Source organism: Moschus berezovskii, chromosome 18 (genome assembly GCF_049115385.1).
Source record: "Moschus berezovskii isolate FMDL1 chromosome 18, NW_MosBer_1.0, whole genome shotgun sequence".
Lineage (NCBI taxonomy): Eukaryota > Metazoa > Chordata > Mammalia > Artiodactyla > Moschidae > Moschus > Moschus berezovskii.
The window spans coordinates 10707451-10722375 of record NC_142477.1 but is presented as its reverse complement, the minus strand read 5'-3'; the positions used below and the strand labels follow the sequence as shown (position 1 = coordinate 10722375).

Below are 14925 nucleotides of genomic sequence, written 5' to 3'. Positions count from 1 at the left end.
GGAAAGTCTTTTAAAACATTGGAGACACTATTTTTGTGAATGGCACATTCTGGGTTTATGGGTATTGGTTACTCCCCCCATGGGAGATGAAGGATTTCTACAGATAGGGTTCCTGGTGTCTTTTGTTTTCTCAGCCTCCCGGTTTTATTAATTTCATTGTCATTTTGAAAAGGGCAAGGTTTGTAATAATTCAGTTGGTTTCCCAAATTCTCTCCATAATTTTACCTCAGAACTATATTGGGATGCCTTAAAAATAATGAAATAGTGTCATTTGCAGCAACGTGGATGGACTTAGCGATGATCATACTAGGTGACGTAAGCCAGACAGATAAAATGCCACGTGATGCCACTTATATGTGGAATCTAAACAATACAGCAAACTAGTGACTGTCACACACAGGCGAAAGCAGGCTGATGGATACAGGAGCAAACTGGTGGTTGCCAGTGGCTCAGGAAGGGGGACAATGTAGGCTGGGGATTCTTGTTTTTAATTAGCATGGAGAACAGTAATAGGTTTACAATAACTTCGTTTAGAACCTGGAAAGGTATAGTAACGAGCGTTGTCCATGTTACAGGGTGTTTTGTATTTTGCTGTACGTCTGTCGTAAACTAACACCTGCTCTAGTAGGTGCCTGTGATGGGTGTGCCGTATGGCTGTGCTTGGTCTGAAAGTGACCTCGTGTCCGGCCCCTAGTTTACAGCTGCGGATCGCGACGCGGGGTGCTGAGCAGCTAGTGGAGGAGGGCAGGATGGTGTACTCCACGTGTTCCCTGAACCCCATCGAGGACGAAGCCGTCATAGCGTCTCTGCTGGAAAAGAGTGAAGGTTAGTGCGTGATGACCCTTTAAGAGAATGTATGTCAGAACCGCTATTGCTGTAGTGCGTTCTCCTGTAGACTTTATCTAATTCTGTTTACGGACATTAGCTTGTATTATTAGTCCCTAAATCCTACAATGAGGTGTGTGTGTGCTTGTCACGTCGTTTCAGTCGTGTCCAACTCTTTTCAACCCCATGGACTGTAGCCGCTAGGCTCCTCTGTCCATGGGCTCCTTCAGGCACGAATACTGGAGTGGGTTGCCGTGCCCTCCTTCAAGGGATCTTCCCAAACGAGCCCACCTCTCTTACGTCTCCTGCATTGACAGGCAGGTTCTTTGCCATTGGCGCCACTTGGGAATCCCCCAAATGAGGTAGCCTTGATTAAAGACATGCTTCTATAATGAATTTGCCATTTTTCATGAGAAATTAGTTTTGCCTGTTTTCTTTCTGTAAGTTTGAAAGGTGATATCAGATCTTTTACCACACCGTTGCATTTTTTAAAAGTTTTAGTTGTGGTAAAACACACATAATTTGAAATTATACAGCTAATTTAAAATGTGCAGTTCACTAGTGTACCTGCATTCTCTGTTGTGTAGCCAGTCTCCTGAGCTCTTCATCCTGCAGATGAACTTCTAGGCCCATTGAGCAGCTGCCCTATATTTCCCCGCCCCTGCCTTCCCTGCTGTATTCTCTGTCTCTGTGTGTGACCGCTCTAGGAATCCTCTGAGCGGAACCATGCAGCATTTTTTTGTGTGACTGACCGGCTTATTTAGGATCATGTCCCCAAGGTGTATTCATGTTAGATCATATACTGTGAGAATTTCCCTCGTTTTTAAGGCTGAAAACATTCATTGTATGTTTAGACCGTACTTTGTTCATCCATTGATCTGTCAGTGGACGCTTGGGTTGCTTCCGCATTTTCGTTGCTGTGAATAACGCTGCTTTGCATGTGGCTATACCAGCGACTCTTGGAAGACCCTGCTCTCAGTTCTTTTGGTTGTATACTCAAGTGAAATTGCTGCAGCCTGTGGTCATTCTGGGTTTATTTTTTGAGGGCCCACAATGCTTTTTTCCACAGCAGCCGCAGCATTTTACGTTTCTGCCAATGGTGCTCAGGTTTTCCAGTTCCTCTGCATCCTCACCAGCACTTGCTGTTTTCTGCTTTCTTGAGTATTAACCATCCTAATGGGAGTGAGGTCTTACCATACTGTTTTACACTGAGGAGCCAGACAGACTGTAAGAACGTTTCATGTTTTCATGTCAAATATTCCTCCTTTATGTTTTTGCTGAAATGTTAACCTTTTCCATCAAATTCTCCTTAAAGCAAATAGTGGGAAATTTAACACTAACTATATCTCCTGAATAGAATGCTACTTGCGTATGAAGCAGGTGGATACAGATCCTGAAACTGGTGTGCATTTCCTACGACGGTGTCCCTGTCTCAGCTTCTGTTACGTTCTTCTCAGTGGCTGAAAGGCCTGTGCTGTGAGGTCAGCCCTGCTGTTCTCACGTTTGCAGTCCCTTCAATCTGAATTTACTATGTCCTATTTTGTTTTGCTCTACTCATCTGAAGACTTGATTTCTGTATCACGTTTTCCGCGTGGAAGAGCGCCACACTTTTGGCGGTGCCCCATTTCAGAAGGCCTGTGAAGAGAAGGGTCACAGGTGATGTAATCGGACGTGACTGAGAGTGCTGCTCTCGAGTGTTCTCTCCCCGGGCAGGTGGCTTTTCTGTCTCGTTTTGCTCTCACAGCTGTCTCTGCGTGTGGTCGCTCCAGACCACAGCGTGGGTGTCTCATTTCCGCGCTCCATCAGAGGTGTGTGTGTAGGCGCAGCTTCATCAGACAGTGACTCTTGCCGGGTCTTGTCCTCTGTGTTTGCTGGGGATTTTAACTGCAGGGCTGGGGCCCCCACCTGAAAGTCCTCAGACCCAGCAGCGGGGAAAGGTGGCCAGTAAGCATTCGGTCTGTGCTCGCTTCTGACCCAGATGGCCAACAGCGAGTCACCGCTGAGCCCAGGCAGCGCTGGATCAAGAAAACCAGTTTCCGTGTTTGTGCTGTTACCTAGTGTTCGCTTTTAGGAGCCAGAATATTCAGATGTACCATGGAGGCCCGCATGACACTTTTGTCGAAGGTTTCTCACTGTTGGACCTCCACCTCGGGGATACCTCTGCTTTGTTTTCACGAGTCCTGCATTTTTCACAGCTTCCATGGAGCTCTGTTGGATTTTCCTTTTCGTGAGGCTGTCGGATCTGTCTGTGGGTTGTGGTGGGTAGTTCATCTGAGAGGTTTCCTGTAACGGCCCCAGAGTACAGCTCGTAATGGCGCTCCTATGAATACTGCTTTAGAAACGAGGCTGTCGTCCTGATGGCCGTTTTAGAAAACCAACTTGGGCCTGAAGCTGAATGTTTAAAAATGTCCAGTTTCTTTGTGTTGCTTTTTGGTTCTGGTATGTTTGTTCGCGATAAAGGCGTGCAGATGCAAATCATCTTGGTCTGACTGGAGACCACGAGCCGGCCAAGTGCAGGGTCCAACCTTGCATGTGTTCTAGGCCGCCTGCCGCGGTCATGTCTTGGGCACAACGTGGACTCTGCAGCTCTTCCTGCAGCAGCTCTCCTGTGCTGTCCTTTACCCACGTGGCGGCACTTGCTCTGAGTGTACAGTTCCATGGTCTTGAGTGACTCTTGATACTACACTGTGGAGAAGAGCTCATATACGGTCAGTCGCTGACCTACCCCAGAAGTCTCTGATCTGCTCTGTCTGGGTGGGTCTGCCCTCCCTGGACAGCCTCTGTAAACAGGATCTTACAGTATGCAATCTTTTGTTTCCTTTCGCTGGGATAACAGGAGTTCTTGTTTTGCTGTTGACCCGCAGGTGCTTTGGAGCTTGCCGATGTGTCCTCAGAGTTGCCAGGACTGAAGTGGGTGCCTGGGCTCTCGCAGTGGAAGGTAGTCTCCTGCCAGGACTCTGGCTCAAAAGGGCGGGTCAACTTACTAGGCCTCTTAGAATCTTGAGAATTTTAAAGCATCCATGCTAGGGTAACTTGAATAAATGGTTCATTTGATTATGCAACTTAGAATCAGTTTCAGAATTATGTTTAATGACAAATGGTACGTTTATACAAATATTTCTGGCAGTGGACATTTTCCTGCCTTCATTCTGCAATTACAAGTCAGCTTTGTTTATATACAAGTATAGCTTTTCTTTTTTCCCTTTTAATTGGCTGGGATTCCAAGCTTTGTTTCCAGTATGAAGCAATTCACTTCTCAGTTTTAGCCCAGGAACAGTCTGAGGCTTGTTTTATAAAAGAAAGAAAAAAAACAACCCGCTTGGAAAATGAAAATGCCACTTCATAGAACAAGTGTCCTGGTTCATGGAATAAAAGATGGTCTCGTTTCTTTCCTTGTAAACCATCCTCCTCTCTTTGGGGAGAAATGAGACGTGCCATGTCTTGAGAGTGTCCCCACCCCCTCCTCTGGCATTCCCTGTTCTCAGATGGGCTGGTCATTCAGAGTCCCAACCCTCCGGCCCTGCAGGTGATGACGAAAGATGGGCAGTGGTTCGCATCCTGGGACGATGTCCCCCACAACAGACACACCCAGATCCGGCCAACCATGTTCCCCCCAAAGGACCCCGAGAAGCTGCAGGCCATGCACCTGGAGCGGTGGTGAGTTTCCAGGGAGATGCATCTCGGGCATTTCCTGCATGGGCCATGCTGCGCCCTTGGCTGAACTCTTGGACGTGAACTTTTCAGCAAGTAAAGTTCTCAGTGCCTCTTAACTGCTGGCAGCAAGCAGTTGTATTGTAAACTTAAAAAAGCAAACTGGTTTGAACATAAATGGTAATGTTTTAGACATTGCGTTATTAACTCTTTACAGATTACACATTGACCATTCTCTCAAGTGAGGGTTGTATATTATGTTGTGTGAGTAATATATTACATTATGTTGTGAGATTATGTTTTGGATCAGTTAAAAGGTAAATTGTGTATGTGTGTGTGTGTGCTTTTTCAGTCTTAGAATATTACCACATCATCAGAACACTGGAGGGTTCTTTGTGGCGGTGCTGGTGAAGAAGTCTTCAATGCCGTGGAATAAACGTCCCCCAAAGGTAAACGTCTTCCAGAACAGCGGAGTGTGCTCTGTGGTCTTCTGTGCAGCTGAGGCGGAAGCTGACCGGAGCATGTTTGAAGGGTGGAGGGCAGTGGGGTGTTCTTGTGTGTGTGGTGGCGATGGTGTCCTTACGTTTTTGAGTTTTCCAAAAAGCAGCAATTGCTTAAAACTTTTAATTAAAGTCACTCAGTTGTGTCTGACTCTTGTGACCCCATGGACTGTACCATCCATGAAATTCTCCAGGCCAAAATGCTGGAATGGTAGCCTTTCCCTTCTCCAGGGGATCTTCCTGACCCAGGGATGGAACCCAGGTCTCTCCCGCATCACAGGCAGATTCTTTACCAGCTGAGCCACCTTATAAGGGAAGTGGAAAAGGCGGAGTTTGGGAATTGCACAGGCTGCCGTCCTTGGAGGAGACACAGACCGCAGAGTCGGACACGACTGAGCGACTTCACACACACATACCCTCCTTCTGCATCTTCAACCCACTTCTTTAATGAAACTTGGAAAGGCATGAACACCACTCGGGAGTCAGTCAGAACCCCTGCTGTTGGCGTCTGTGCTCTGCATTCCGGTGGGTGGTTTTCAGCTGGGACAGCTCTGCCAGCCACAGGCCGGCAGCCTTCCCCTTGGCCCTGAAGCGCGATGCCAGGCTGTGCAGGCCTGGCTCAGGTGGACGTGGGCAAGGCTGACCTGTCATAACAACCTCAGCTGCCTCCGGGCTTGTGTGAGGGAGGCTGTGAGGCAGAGAGGTGGGGAGAGGGCAGCGGCTGCTTTTTGTTATTTTTTAATAATTTTAATTACTTATTTTTGGCTGTGCTCGGTCATCTCTAGTTGCGGTGTGGGGGCGTCTCTGTGCGGTGGGTTCTCCTGTCGAGGAGCACAGGCTCCAGGGAGTCCACGTGGGCTCGTGAGTTGTGGCTCCTGGGCTCCGGAGCGCAGGCTCAGTGATCGTGGCCTGCGGGCTCAGTTGCTCGGAGGCCTGTGGGATCTCCCCGAACCAGGGACCAGGCCCGCATCCCTGGCACTGGCGGGTGGATTCTTTACCCCTAGCCACCAGGGAACCCCGAGGGCAGCCTCTGAGTCTTGACTCGGGCTTGCGGTGTGAAGCGTGGTCCTCCCCTTTGCCACTGTGCAGTGGGACTTGATAGTTCATCCATCAGCATGCCTCCCGTTGCCGTGGACTGGGGCCTGGGGCCTGGGGCCTGGGGTCACTGTCTGCGGGGCTCTTAAATCCTTTGGGTCCGTGCGGGAAAATGAGGACCAGTGGTGCTTAAAGCCTTTGGAGAAGCAGAAGCCAACAACTCTCTAGGGTATGGCTCTTCCAGGCAGATGCCAGCGGGCACAGTCTCATGGGGAGGTGACGCAGTGCTTCCGAGCGGTTTTCCTGGGGCTCGTGAGGCTGGGGAGGGTCCCCTGGAGGCGGGGCTCCTGCCTCTCACAGCCCCTCGCCCCCATTAGGAGAGGAGATGTGGAGCTCAGAGCCGTGAGCTCAACACATGAACGCCGACCTCGTCTGCAACTGAAATCATCTGGCAGCCATTGTTGTACATTACATGTGATTTTCATGCAGTCACAGTGTTATTAATAGTAGTTCATATGCTGTGGTTCTGAGATTTAAAAACTCTAAATTTTGCATTCTGAGATCCATCTTACTTTGCACTGGGCACGTTTGACCTGGTCAGAGCACACGTGAGCCCACCTAGCATGGCACTGCTGGGGCCATGTGGTAAGACTAGGGGCCTTGGTCTTCAGGATGCTGTTGTCCCATTGAAGCGATGCAGAGTGTGAACGCTGCTGGAGCTGGGGCCCGGGAGAGGCGTGTGGACAAAGTGCTGTTGGTGTCATTGTGAGGGGGCTGGATCAGATGTCAGCATTGCGCCCGACAGAAGGAGCTTCCTGGGCCAAGGGGCGTGGGAGGGGGCTCTGAAAAGCAGGCGGTTTCCAGAAGCGCAGACGTCGGGGGTGGGGTAGAAAGGGCACACAGTTCTGCTAACCTTGGCAGAGGATTTGGGGGTTGGTTCTTTGTTTGCCTTTTTCTTTTACAATTGAACCATGTTTTCTGGGAGGCAGTGTTGCACAGCGTTATAGAACCTTACCAGCGTGTCCGTTTCATAGCTTTGTGAACTCGACAGACGTGTTGGACCTTCCTATGTACATAACCTAGTTTGTAATCTCACTTCAAAGGGCTGGGAAATACCACTTTTACAGTCTGGTGACTTGTTAGAAAGGACACGTGGTTTTAAAGAAGTTTGCTAAGTTGAGGTGTAATGGACACAGACCGTTGTGTTGGTTCAGGGGAGCACATGGTGGCTCTGTGTGTATGTACCTGGTTGTGGTGTGTCTTTTTCTCAAGGTGAGAACTTTTAAGGTCTCTCATAGCAAGTTTGAAATACACAAGCAGTGTTGTTACTTGTAGCCCCCGTCCCCCGAGCCCTGCAGAACCCATGGTGGGCTGCGCCTCCAACCCCTTGGAGCTGGAGAGCAAGCTGGCACCTGGAATGAGTGACAAGGTAGCAGTGGAGAGAGCGGAGAACAGCTGTCATCACGCGATGGTTTATTGTCTAAGATCTTGTATAAGGCATACGTAAAAAGTTAACGGCAGTGAGACAGTTGGCTCATTCTTCAAGCTGAATCTGTCCACAGTTGCCCAGACGAGAAGTCAGCTCGTTTTCCCACAAGTGGTCCCTCTGTCCCGCTAGGTGCACGTCCCCTTTCTGCAGTTGATCCCCGGGCCCTGGAGCGTTTCCGCTCTCCTGTCTTCGAGTCCTTGCCTTTATTCTCGGCCCCGTGTAGCGTGTCTGGAAGTGTGTGACTCACCGCGCAGAGCAGATGCATGGCAGGATTTCTGGGTGAAGACAGGCCAGTGCTGCTGGCCCCCGCTAAGAAATAGGAAGTTAAAACTAGAATCTGTGCCCATGAGTTCTGCTTATAATAGATTTAAAATACATTTTTTAAAGAATCCTGTTGTCTGTCTCTTGCATGTGAACTGCTATATTCGTTCGGGCGGGTTGTGTGGCCCTGGAATCTTCCCTCTCTCTGTCAGGACAGAGGCAGTTGCTGTCCAGGTGTTAACGAGCGTGTCCCTGTCCAGCTGCAGGGTGAGCCAGTGGAGCCACGGGCCCCCGTCCCCCCGAGCCCTGTGGAGCCCACGGTGGGCTGCACCTCCAACCCCTTGGAGCTGGAGAGCAAGCTGGCACCTGGAATGAGTGACACGGAAGCAGTGGAGAGGGCAGAGAACAGTGGGAGTAAGAAGGATGGCGTGTGCGGGTGAGGACCGCACACTCCAGCGTCTGCCCCCTCGGGGTTCAGCAGGGTCCGGGTGGCGGCTTCACAGGGGCCAGCAGGTCCTGGCTGTGTGGGCCCCGGGGCTGATGACCCCTCGGGATGGACGCCTCGGACCGTCCTCCGCAAGGAAGAGACCCGCGTCCCTGCAGAGCCGGGCTGCCCTGGGCAGGGCGGGGCTGCAGGGGGGAGGAGTGGGCTGGTGGGACTACTGCGACCCCTCACTGATGGAGCCCCTCATCCCGTCCCCTCCTCAGCCCTCCTCCATCCAAGAAAATGAAGCTGTTTGGATTTAAGGAAGATCCCTTTGTGTTTATTCCCGAAGACGACCCGCTGTTTCCACCTATCCAGTAAGGATTCATTCGGCTTGTTAAATTCCTCATTTATGTTTACCGTGGGGTTAAATGTACACGTGGTCACCTGTAACCGTAGTTGTTTATTTAGCTCCTCTTTAACTGCCTGTGAGAGCTGGGTGAAGCTTTAGAGGGTGTTTACCAAACCCTGCAGTTTAAAGTGAGCAGTAATCAGAGAATGCCGGACCCCCAAAGGCAGAGATGACGGAGATGGAGTGGGAAGCCCTTGGTGGGGGTCCATGGCCGGGGAGCCCCACCTTGCTGCCAGTTAGGGAGGGTTGGTCTGGTGGGCTTTGCAGGTCAATCACAGGGGAAAGGTGCTCAGATTACCTGTCAGGTTCACCTCTTCCTTGTCAGTTAAATTTAGCGTCTGTGAAACAAAGTGCTCACATATGCTGTCCTGTAGATGACCGGTCCTTTGCCTGTGTTTGTGAAAATCCCTCCTAAAATGTCCGTGAAGAGGGGGGTGTTCTCAGGTGCGTTGTTGGGATTCAGGGGAGATGCTGTGCCTGTGAATGCAGGTCCTGGATCCAGGAAGTGCAGGCCAAGCAGGGGACGTTAGGATTAGACGGTGGGTGTCCACGGCAGAGCCCCCGGCCCTGAACCACGCAAGCGTGAGAAGTTAGACCATGGAGGGGCCAGGACACCACCAAGGCTGGCCTCGTGTTTGAGCTGAACCCTTGTAACCAGCTGTGTCTCTTTCACAGGAAGTTCTATGCTTTGGACCCCTCGTTCCCAAAGACAAATGTGTTAACTCGCAGCACGGAGGGGAAGAAGAGGCAGCTCTACATGGTGTCCACGGGGCTGAGGAGCGTGCTGCTGAACAACAGCGAGCGGATGAAGGTGGGCCCCGGGCTGCCCTTGCTGCCGCTCCCGCTCCCCGCCGGGGGTCTCAGCCACCAGTGGGCGTGTCCTTCCCGCCCTCTGCGTCGTGGGGCACAGGCCTGCCTGCTGCTCTGTGGTCTCTTGGTTTCATTAGTCCTTAACGGTAACCTTTAGGGCCTGCATTTTACTTGCTTTACTGTGTTCCCAGCTCATTTCCCTCTCGCCCGTTTGTTTTACATGGCCTACCTCCGTGTGGTCTGGAGGGTGCTAATTATTGGACTTCCCTGGTGGCTCGGTGGTAAAGAACCCACCTGACAATGCAGGAGACACAGGTTCTATCCCAGGGTCAGAAAGATCCTCTGGAGGGGGAAATGGTAACCCGCTCCAGTATTCTTGGCTGGAAATCCATGGTCAGAGGAGCCTGGCAGACTACAGTCCGTGGGGTCACAGAGAGTCGGACACATCTTAGCAACTGAGAACACACACGTGTGTGCTAAGTGTCATTATAAGCCACGTAAAGCAACACCGCTTGAGGGTCTCAGTCAGGCTGAGAGAATGTCTGTTTCAGTCCGAGGACCAGCTCGGCCACTTCTCTTTCTTTCTTTCAGCAGCTGCTGACAGCTTTGTCTCCTGGCGGTGCTGGCGGAATCGGGTATTTCATTGATTTTCCCAACTTTCGCTGTCGTGTGTTTGTTTCATCTGGTATTTTCCATCACAGGTCATTAACACTGGGATTAAAGTCTGGTGTCGAAATAACAGCGGTGAAGAGTTTGACTGTGCTTTCCGGTTGGCCCAGGAGGTGAGGGTGCCGACGGGTGTTTCTGAGCCAGCCTGGTCTCTGCCTCCAGTGGGAGCTCTCGTGGTTTCTGAGCTCTCCTGGGCTGGGGGGTATGTCTGCTTACATGACGCCCCTGTCACCGGGGTCCCCTCACCCCCGGGTAGGGGGTGCGGTGAGGGGGCGGACCCCGGGCACCCATCACACTGGCCGTCAAGGTGACTTCTCTCTGTATCCCCACAGGGAATATATACGTTGTATCCGTTTATTAACTCAAGAATTATCACCGTATCGATAGAAGACGTCCAAGTTCTGTTAACCCAGGAAAACCCGTTCTTTAGGAAGCTCAGCAGTGAGGCCTACAGCCAGGTCAAGGACATGGGTAAGCGGCCTGACGCGGAGACACAGCCAATCCTTACCCAGGGGAGGCTCGGCACTCCCGCCTGCCTGGCCTTTCTTGCCTCCGTGCTCTGCATGCTTAGGCTCTGTTCTCAGGGCCTGCATCCACCTGCGGAGGTATCTAAGGGGCGGAGGCAGTGGTCCCGGCTCGCCGATGGGCCGGGGTCTGTCCGCGGGGAGGCCCAGGAGGGCGGCCAGCGCAGGACGCGGTTCGTTTGTCGTCTTGGCCAGCCCCCCGCGCTGCATGGCGCGTCCCCTCCACGGATGGGCTCAGCTGGGCTTTCCCATCTTTTAACCTTCCTTCCCACATCCCTCTTGTGAGGTTTCCACCTCAGAGTGAAAATAGGGCCGCCGGGGATTCTGTGTTTGCTTTCCATTCTTGGTTCCCTCTTTATCACTGCACCCGCGTTTGTGGCTCGGTTTGAGGGAAACGATACAGATAGGGTATTAAAGCCGCACCAGCACTAGGCTGAGGCTTGGAGCTGTGGCCTGAGGCTCAGGCGCCTGCCGCTCAGGCTCGTCTCCTCGGCCAGAACCACGTTCACAGTGGGGGTTGTTGTCAAGGATAAGGGAACTGCTCGGAGTTGGTTTTGTTTTGTTTTTCTTTTCCTTTAATCCTGCCTTTAGATGATTGCAGTATGGTTTTGACAATTTTTATGTTGTTTCCCGCTGTTTCTGGGAGTTGGACCAATTATCTCTTTAATCTCGCGTTTTGAGAATTAAAGCAGTGGTTAATCCCCTCCTCCCTGCACCCAAGAGCGCCTTGCAGAGCAGCCGAATCCCGGAGCGCTCTGACTCACGCCGCCTCCACTGTCTCCACGGCCCCACTTGGTGCCTGGCGTGGGGCGGCCCGGTGGGCTTCGAAAGAAAGGCCTCTGGCCTCCGAGACCCCGGAGACCTGGAGTCTAGGCTCTCCTCCGGGCCTACAAAGGAGGGCAGCAGAGGCGTCCCGCCTGGAGGGCTCAGCCATCTGTGTCTGTTTCTCTTCCAGCCAAAGGCAGCATCGTCCTGAAGTACGAGCCGGACCCCACGTAAGTGAGATGCTCGGCCCTCGGAGCCTCCACGTTCAGGGTGGGGTGGTGGTGGTGGTGGTCTTAAAGCCTTCCAGAATGCTCCCCTCAGCACCGCAGAGCTCTCAGAATGGCAGTGTTCCCGGGTGTCACCGTGACGATCCTCTTTATGAAACACGTATGCATGTTTATTCCGAGGATAAAGCGCAGTGTTAGTGTGAAGACGGCCGTTAAGAGAGGCTGCGTTCTCCCACGCCTGCCGGCCGTGTGGGCGCTGTTGCCCTGCCCATGGGGGTGGCTCTGTCAGCCACCGTGGCCCCTGGGACCCCCGCTTGGTGACGCCCCTCACAGGAGGCCCTGGTTCCGGGTGGTCTGCACTTGCCGGAAATGGGACAGGGCACTTGAGTGCCAGCCTGGGGCCCTCAGCCGGGTGGGCGGTGACCGGAGTCTGCATCCGCACCCCAGAGGGGCCCCACTCAACAGCTGCTGCTGACAAACAAAATGCCGCCTCGCGAGGAGAGAGAACAGGGCCTGGGTTGGCGGGAAGTTTGGGCAGCTCCTCCCGAGGCGGGGCTTGGCCTGAGTCTGGGTGGTGGGAGGGAAGCAGGGGCCAGCGGGGCAGTGGCCTGGCCTGGGGGGGGCTCTGCACTGCCGCGGGGGGAGGGCAGGTCAGTTTTCAGATATTGGTACTTAGGCAGCTCACAGAGGAAATATTAGATAGGAGGTTTTGAGATGGGTTCGGTGCTCCACGAACACTGGCTTCTACCAGTTTCAAGTACCCAGGCAAAAAGAGCTTCAGGAATTAGATTTCTTTTTTTAAGAAAGAAAATTGGAGTGTGGAAATTGTCTTAGGTTTTCTCTCGTTTTTTTAATCAACTAAAATTGTTCTAGATAAATGGAAAGGTCTGATAGATTTCTGTTTCTCTCAGTCGTTTTTCTTACTGGTTCAGGTCTTTCTCATCTTTTTCTGTTTGTTTTTTCTTAATTATTACTTAAACCCTTGTTTGATCCTTGCTCAGCCTGCATCACTGATGCCTGTCGCCAGTGGGCTTGGGACACATTCTTACTTAATGAGGCCTTTAAGAGCTCAAAAACTAGACCAGAGTCTCCTGCGAAAGGAGCTAAACAGCAGTGCGTGTGGCCCACACACGAGTGGCACCACCATCGGCACCCTCCTCCTCAGGACGGGGCTGGCACGTTGGGGCTGTGTTGTCAGGGTGGGGTCCCAGACCGGGTTGTCGGGAGCCTCAAGTGTGGGGTGGGCGGGTGCCCTGGTCCCCAACCCTGTGCCCCTGCTGTCCTGGCTCCAGGCCACATCACCCAGCCTCCGGGGGCCTCGGTGTGCTCGCGTGTCCGGATTTGCCGTGAGGAGGGCACCGTGAGCCTGTTGGTCGGTAGGCAGGGAGGCATAGGGATGGGCCTTCAGACTTGAGAGGGCGCCGGCGTCAGCAGATGCCCACGCTGAGAGTGCTGGACATCTGCAGACCTGGGAGCTCCCCGTGTGAGTCTGTATAGGGAGACCCTGGCCAGCCTGAGGGACTTGGCAGTATTCAAGTCGAGAGGAGGGACGCCCGTAGGACGGCAGACCGGGTTTGGGGTGGCCGTGGGCGCGGTCGTCTGCGCTGGCGTCTGAGGCTGCCGTGAGCAGGCAAGGACCGCTAACCCGGAGCCGCTCTGTGTGCAGGAAGCCAGATGCGCTGCAGTGCCCCATCGTGCTGTGCGGCTGGCGCGGCAAGGCCTCCGTGCGGACTTTCGTGCCCAGGAATGAGCGGCTGCACTACTTGCGCATGATGGGGCTGGAGGTGCCGATGGGAAAGAAGCGAGAGGGCGCCGCTGGGGCGCCCGGGGCCGGTTCGGCCAGCCCCGCGGAGCCGGAAGACGGGCCAGGTGCAGCCAGCCCCGCGGAGCCGGAAGACGGGGCCAGTGCTGAGCAAGAGGCCGGCCGGGACGACTCCTCAGGTGGGGACCCGGCGGAGGCTGGCCCGCCCCGGTAAGCCATGGGGGCCCCGCTGGGGTCACCCCAAAGACGAGATCTGGGACGTACCTGTGAAGACGGAGCTGACAGGAGGCCTGGTCACCCAATGATCCCAGGACTCCCTTCACGTGGAGCTGACGGAAAGTATCTTTTTAGCTTGTTAGTAACTGCTCACTTTGTTTCTTCAGCAAAGTTGATCCGCTGTGCCTGTTGGCGGAAACAGACTTGGATCATTAGAAGTCTTACTCTGCCATGAAATGTAACTGCCCTGGCAGGAAGTTTCAGGTCCCCTTTGTTATGCTTGTATTGGTCTTAAGGCCCAGAACCTCTTTTTAAGTGTTATTTATAGAGAGAATCTGTCACTACTTCCAGATCATTGGAAGACTCTACTGTCAGCTTTAATAATTGTATTGAGTTGCACATGAGTGTGACGTTAGTATGTGGTGGGGTTAACATCTGAGGTGTCAGATGACTTCTGTGCCTTTGTAATAAAGGGTGAAACAAATTTTATCTCACAGTAAGAGCTTATTGTGAGTTGTGATACTAGTCATGAGGGTTTCATGTGCTTTTATTGGAATGCTCTGCAATTAAATAATTTTTAAATGGGGTTTGGGATCCTTGGAAAGTTTAAATAAAGAATTATTAATGAAAACAATGTATGTCTGTGACTCAAGTTGTACTCCACTTCGTGAGGTAGAAGGAACAGACTTATTTTGGGGCAAATGGAAGTGTTAGGATTAAAATCTTCTTAACTGGCGGAGGGAATGTTAATGTGAAGACGTGAAGTCAAAGTCACTCAGTTGTGACTGCAGCCTGCCAGGCTCCCCTATCCATGGGATTCTCCAGGCAAGAACACTGGAGTGGGTGGCTGTTCCGTTCTGCAGGGGATCTTCCTGACCCAGGGATCAAACCTGTGTCTCTTGCGTTGCAGGCAGATTCATTATCATCTGAGCTGCAAGGGAAGTCCAGCTCTTCAATGAAGTCCAAGGTTGGGTATGAGAGGCCTTGCTTACGGTTCACCTTTTATCCTCTAGGGGGCGGTGTGGAGGCTGCAGCCACAGTGAGAAGGACCCCTTAACAACCTGGGGACTGACCCCCCTGCCGGCCTGCTCCTTCGGGCACTGCGCTCACCCGGCAGGTGCCGCCTGGCCGTGTCAGTTAGTCCGTTAACTGAGTCCCTGCCAGGTGCCAGGCGGGGCTCTGGGTGCTGGGGGTGCTGCTTTTCAAGGCAGTCAGCTTTAAAAAGAAGATTATGGTGCAGTGAGCTCTCATGTCCCCTGATGGCTTTCACAGTGAATATAGTCATCTTAGTACCTCTTTCCCACCTTTTTGTGTTGTTTTTAAGTAGATCGTGTCTAACAATTCAAAAGACAATG

At 52.5% G+C, this 14925-nt stretch overlaps 1 protein-coding gene across 1 annotated transcript in view; it reads left to right on the top strand.

Annotated features, from left to right (window-relative positions):
* The window catches only part of NSUN2 (NOP2/Sun RNA methyltransferase 2), a 32586-nt gene extending 18378 nt beyond the window's left edge, over positions 1-14208 (top strand). The window contains exons 9-19 of the mRNA XM_055422284.2: positions 695-825; positions 3690-3763; positions 4352-4482; positions 4829-4925; positions 8022-8197; positions 8470-8562; positions 9273-9408; positions 10109-10189; positions 10409-10547; positions 11556-11595; positions 13259-14208. Of these exons, the coding sequence (XP_055278259.2) occupies positions 695-825; positions 3690-3763; positions 4352-4482; positions 4829-4925; positions 8022-8197; positions 8470-8562; positions 9273-9408; positions 10109-10189; positions 10409-10547; positions 11556-11595; positions 13259-13568 (1408 nt within the window). The 3' untranslated portion in view covers positions 13569-14208. The remainder of the gene's footprint in view (positions 1-694; positions 826-3689; positions 3764-4351; positions 4483-4828; positions 4926-8021; positions 8198-8469; positions 8563-9272; positions 9409-10108; positions 10190-10408; positions 10548-11555; positions 11596-13258) is intronic.
* Positions 14209-14925: the final 717 nt, after the last annotated feature.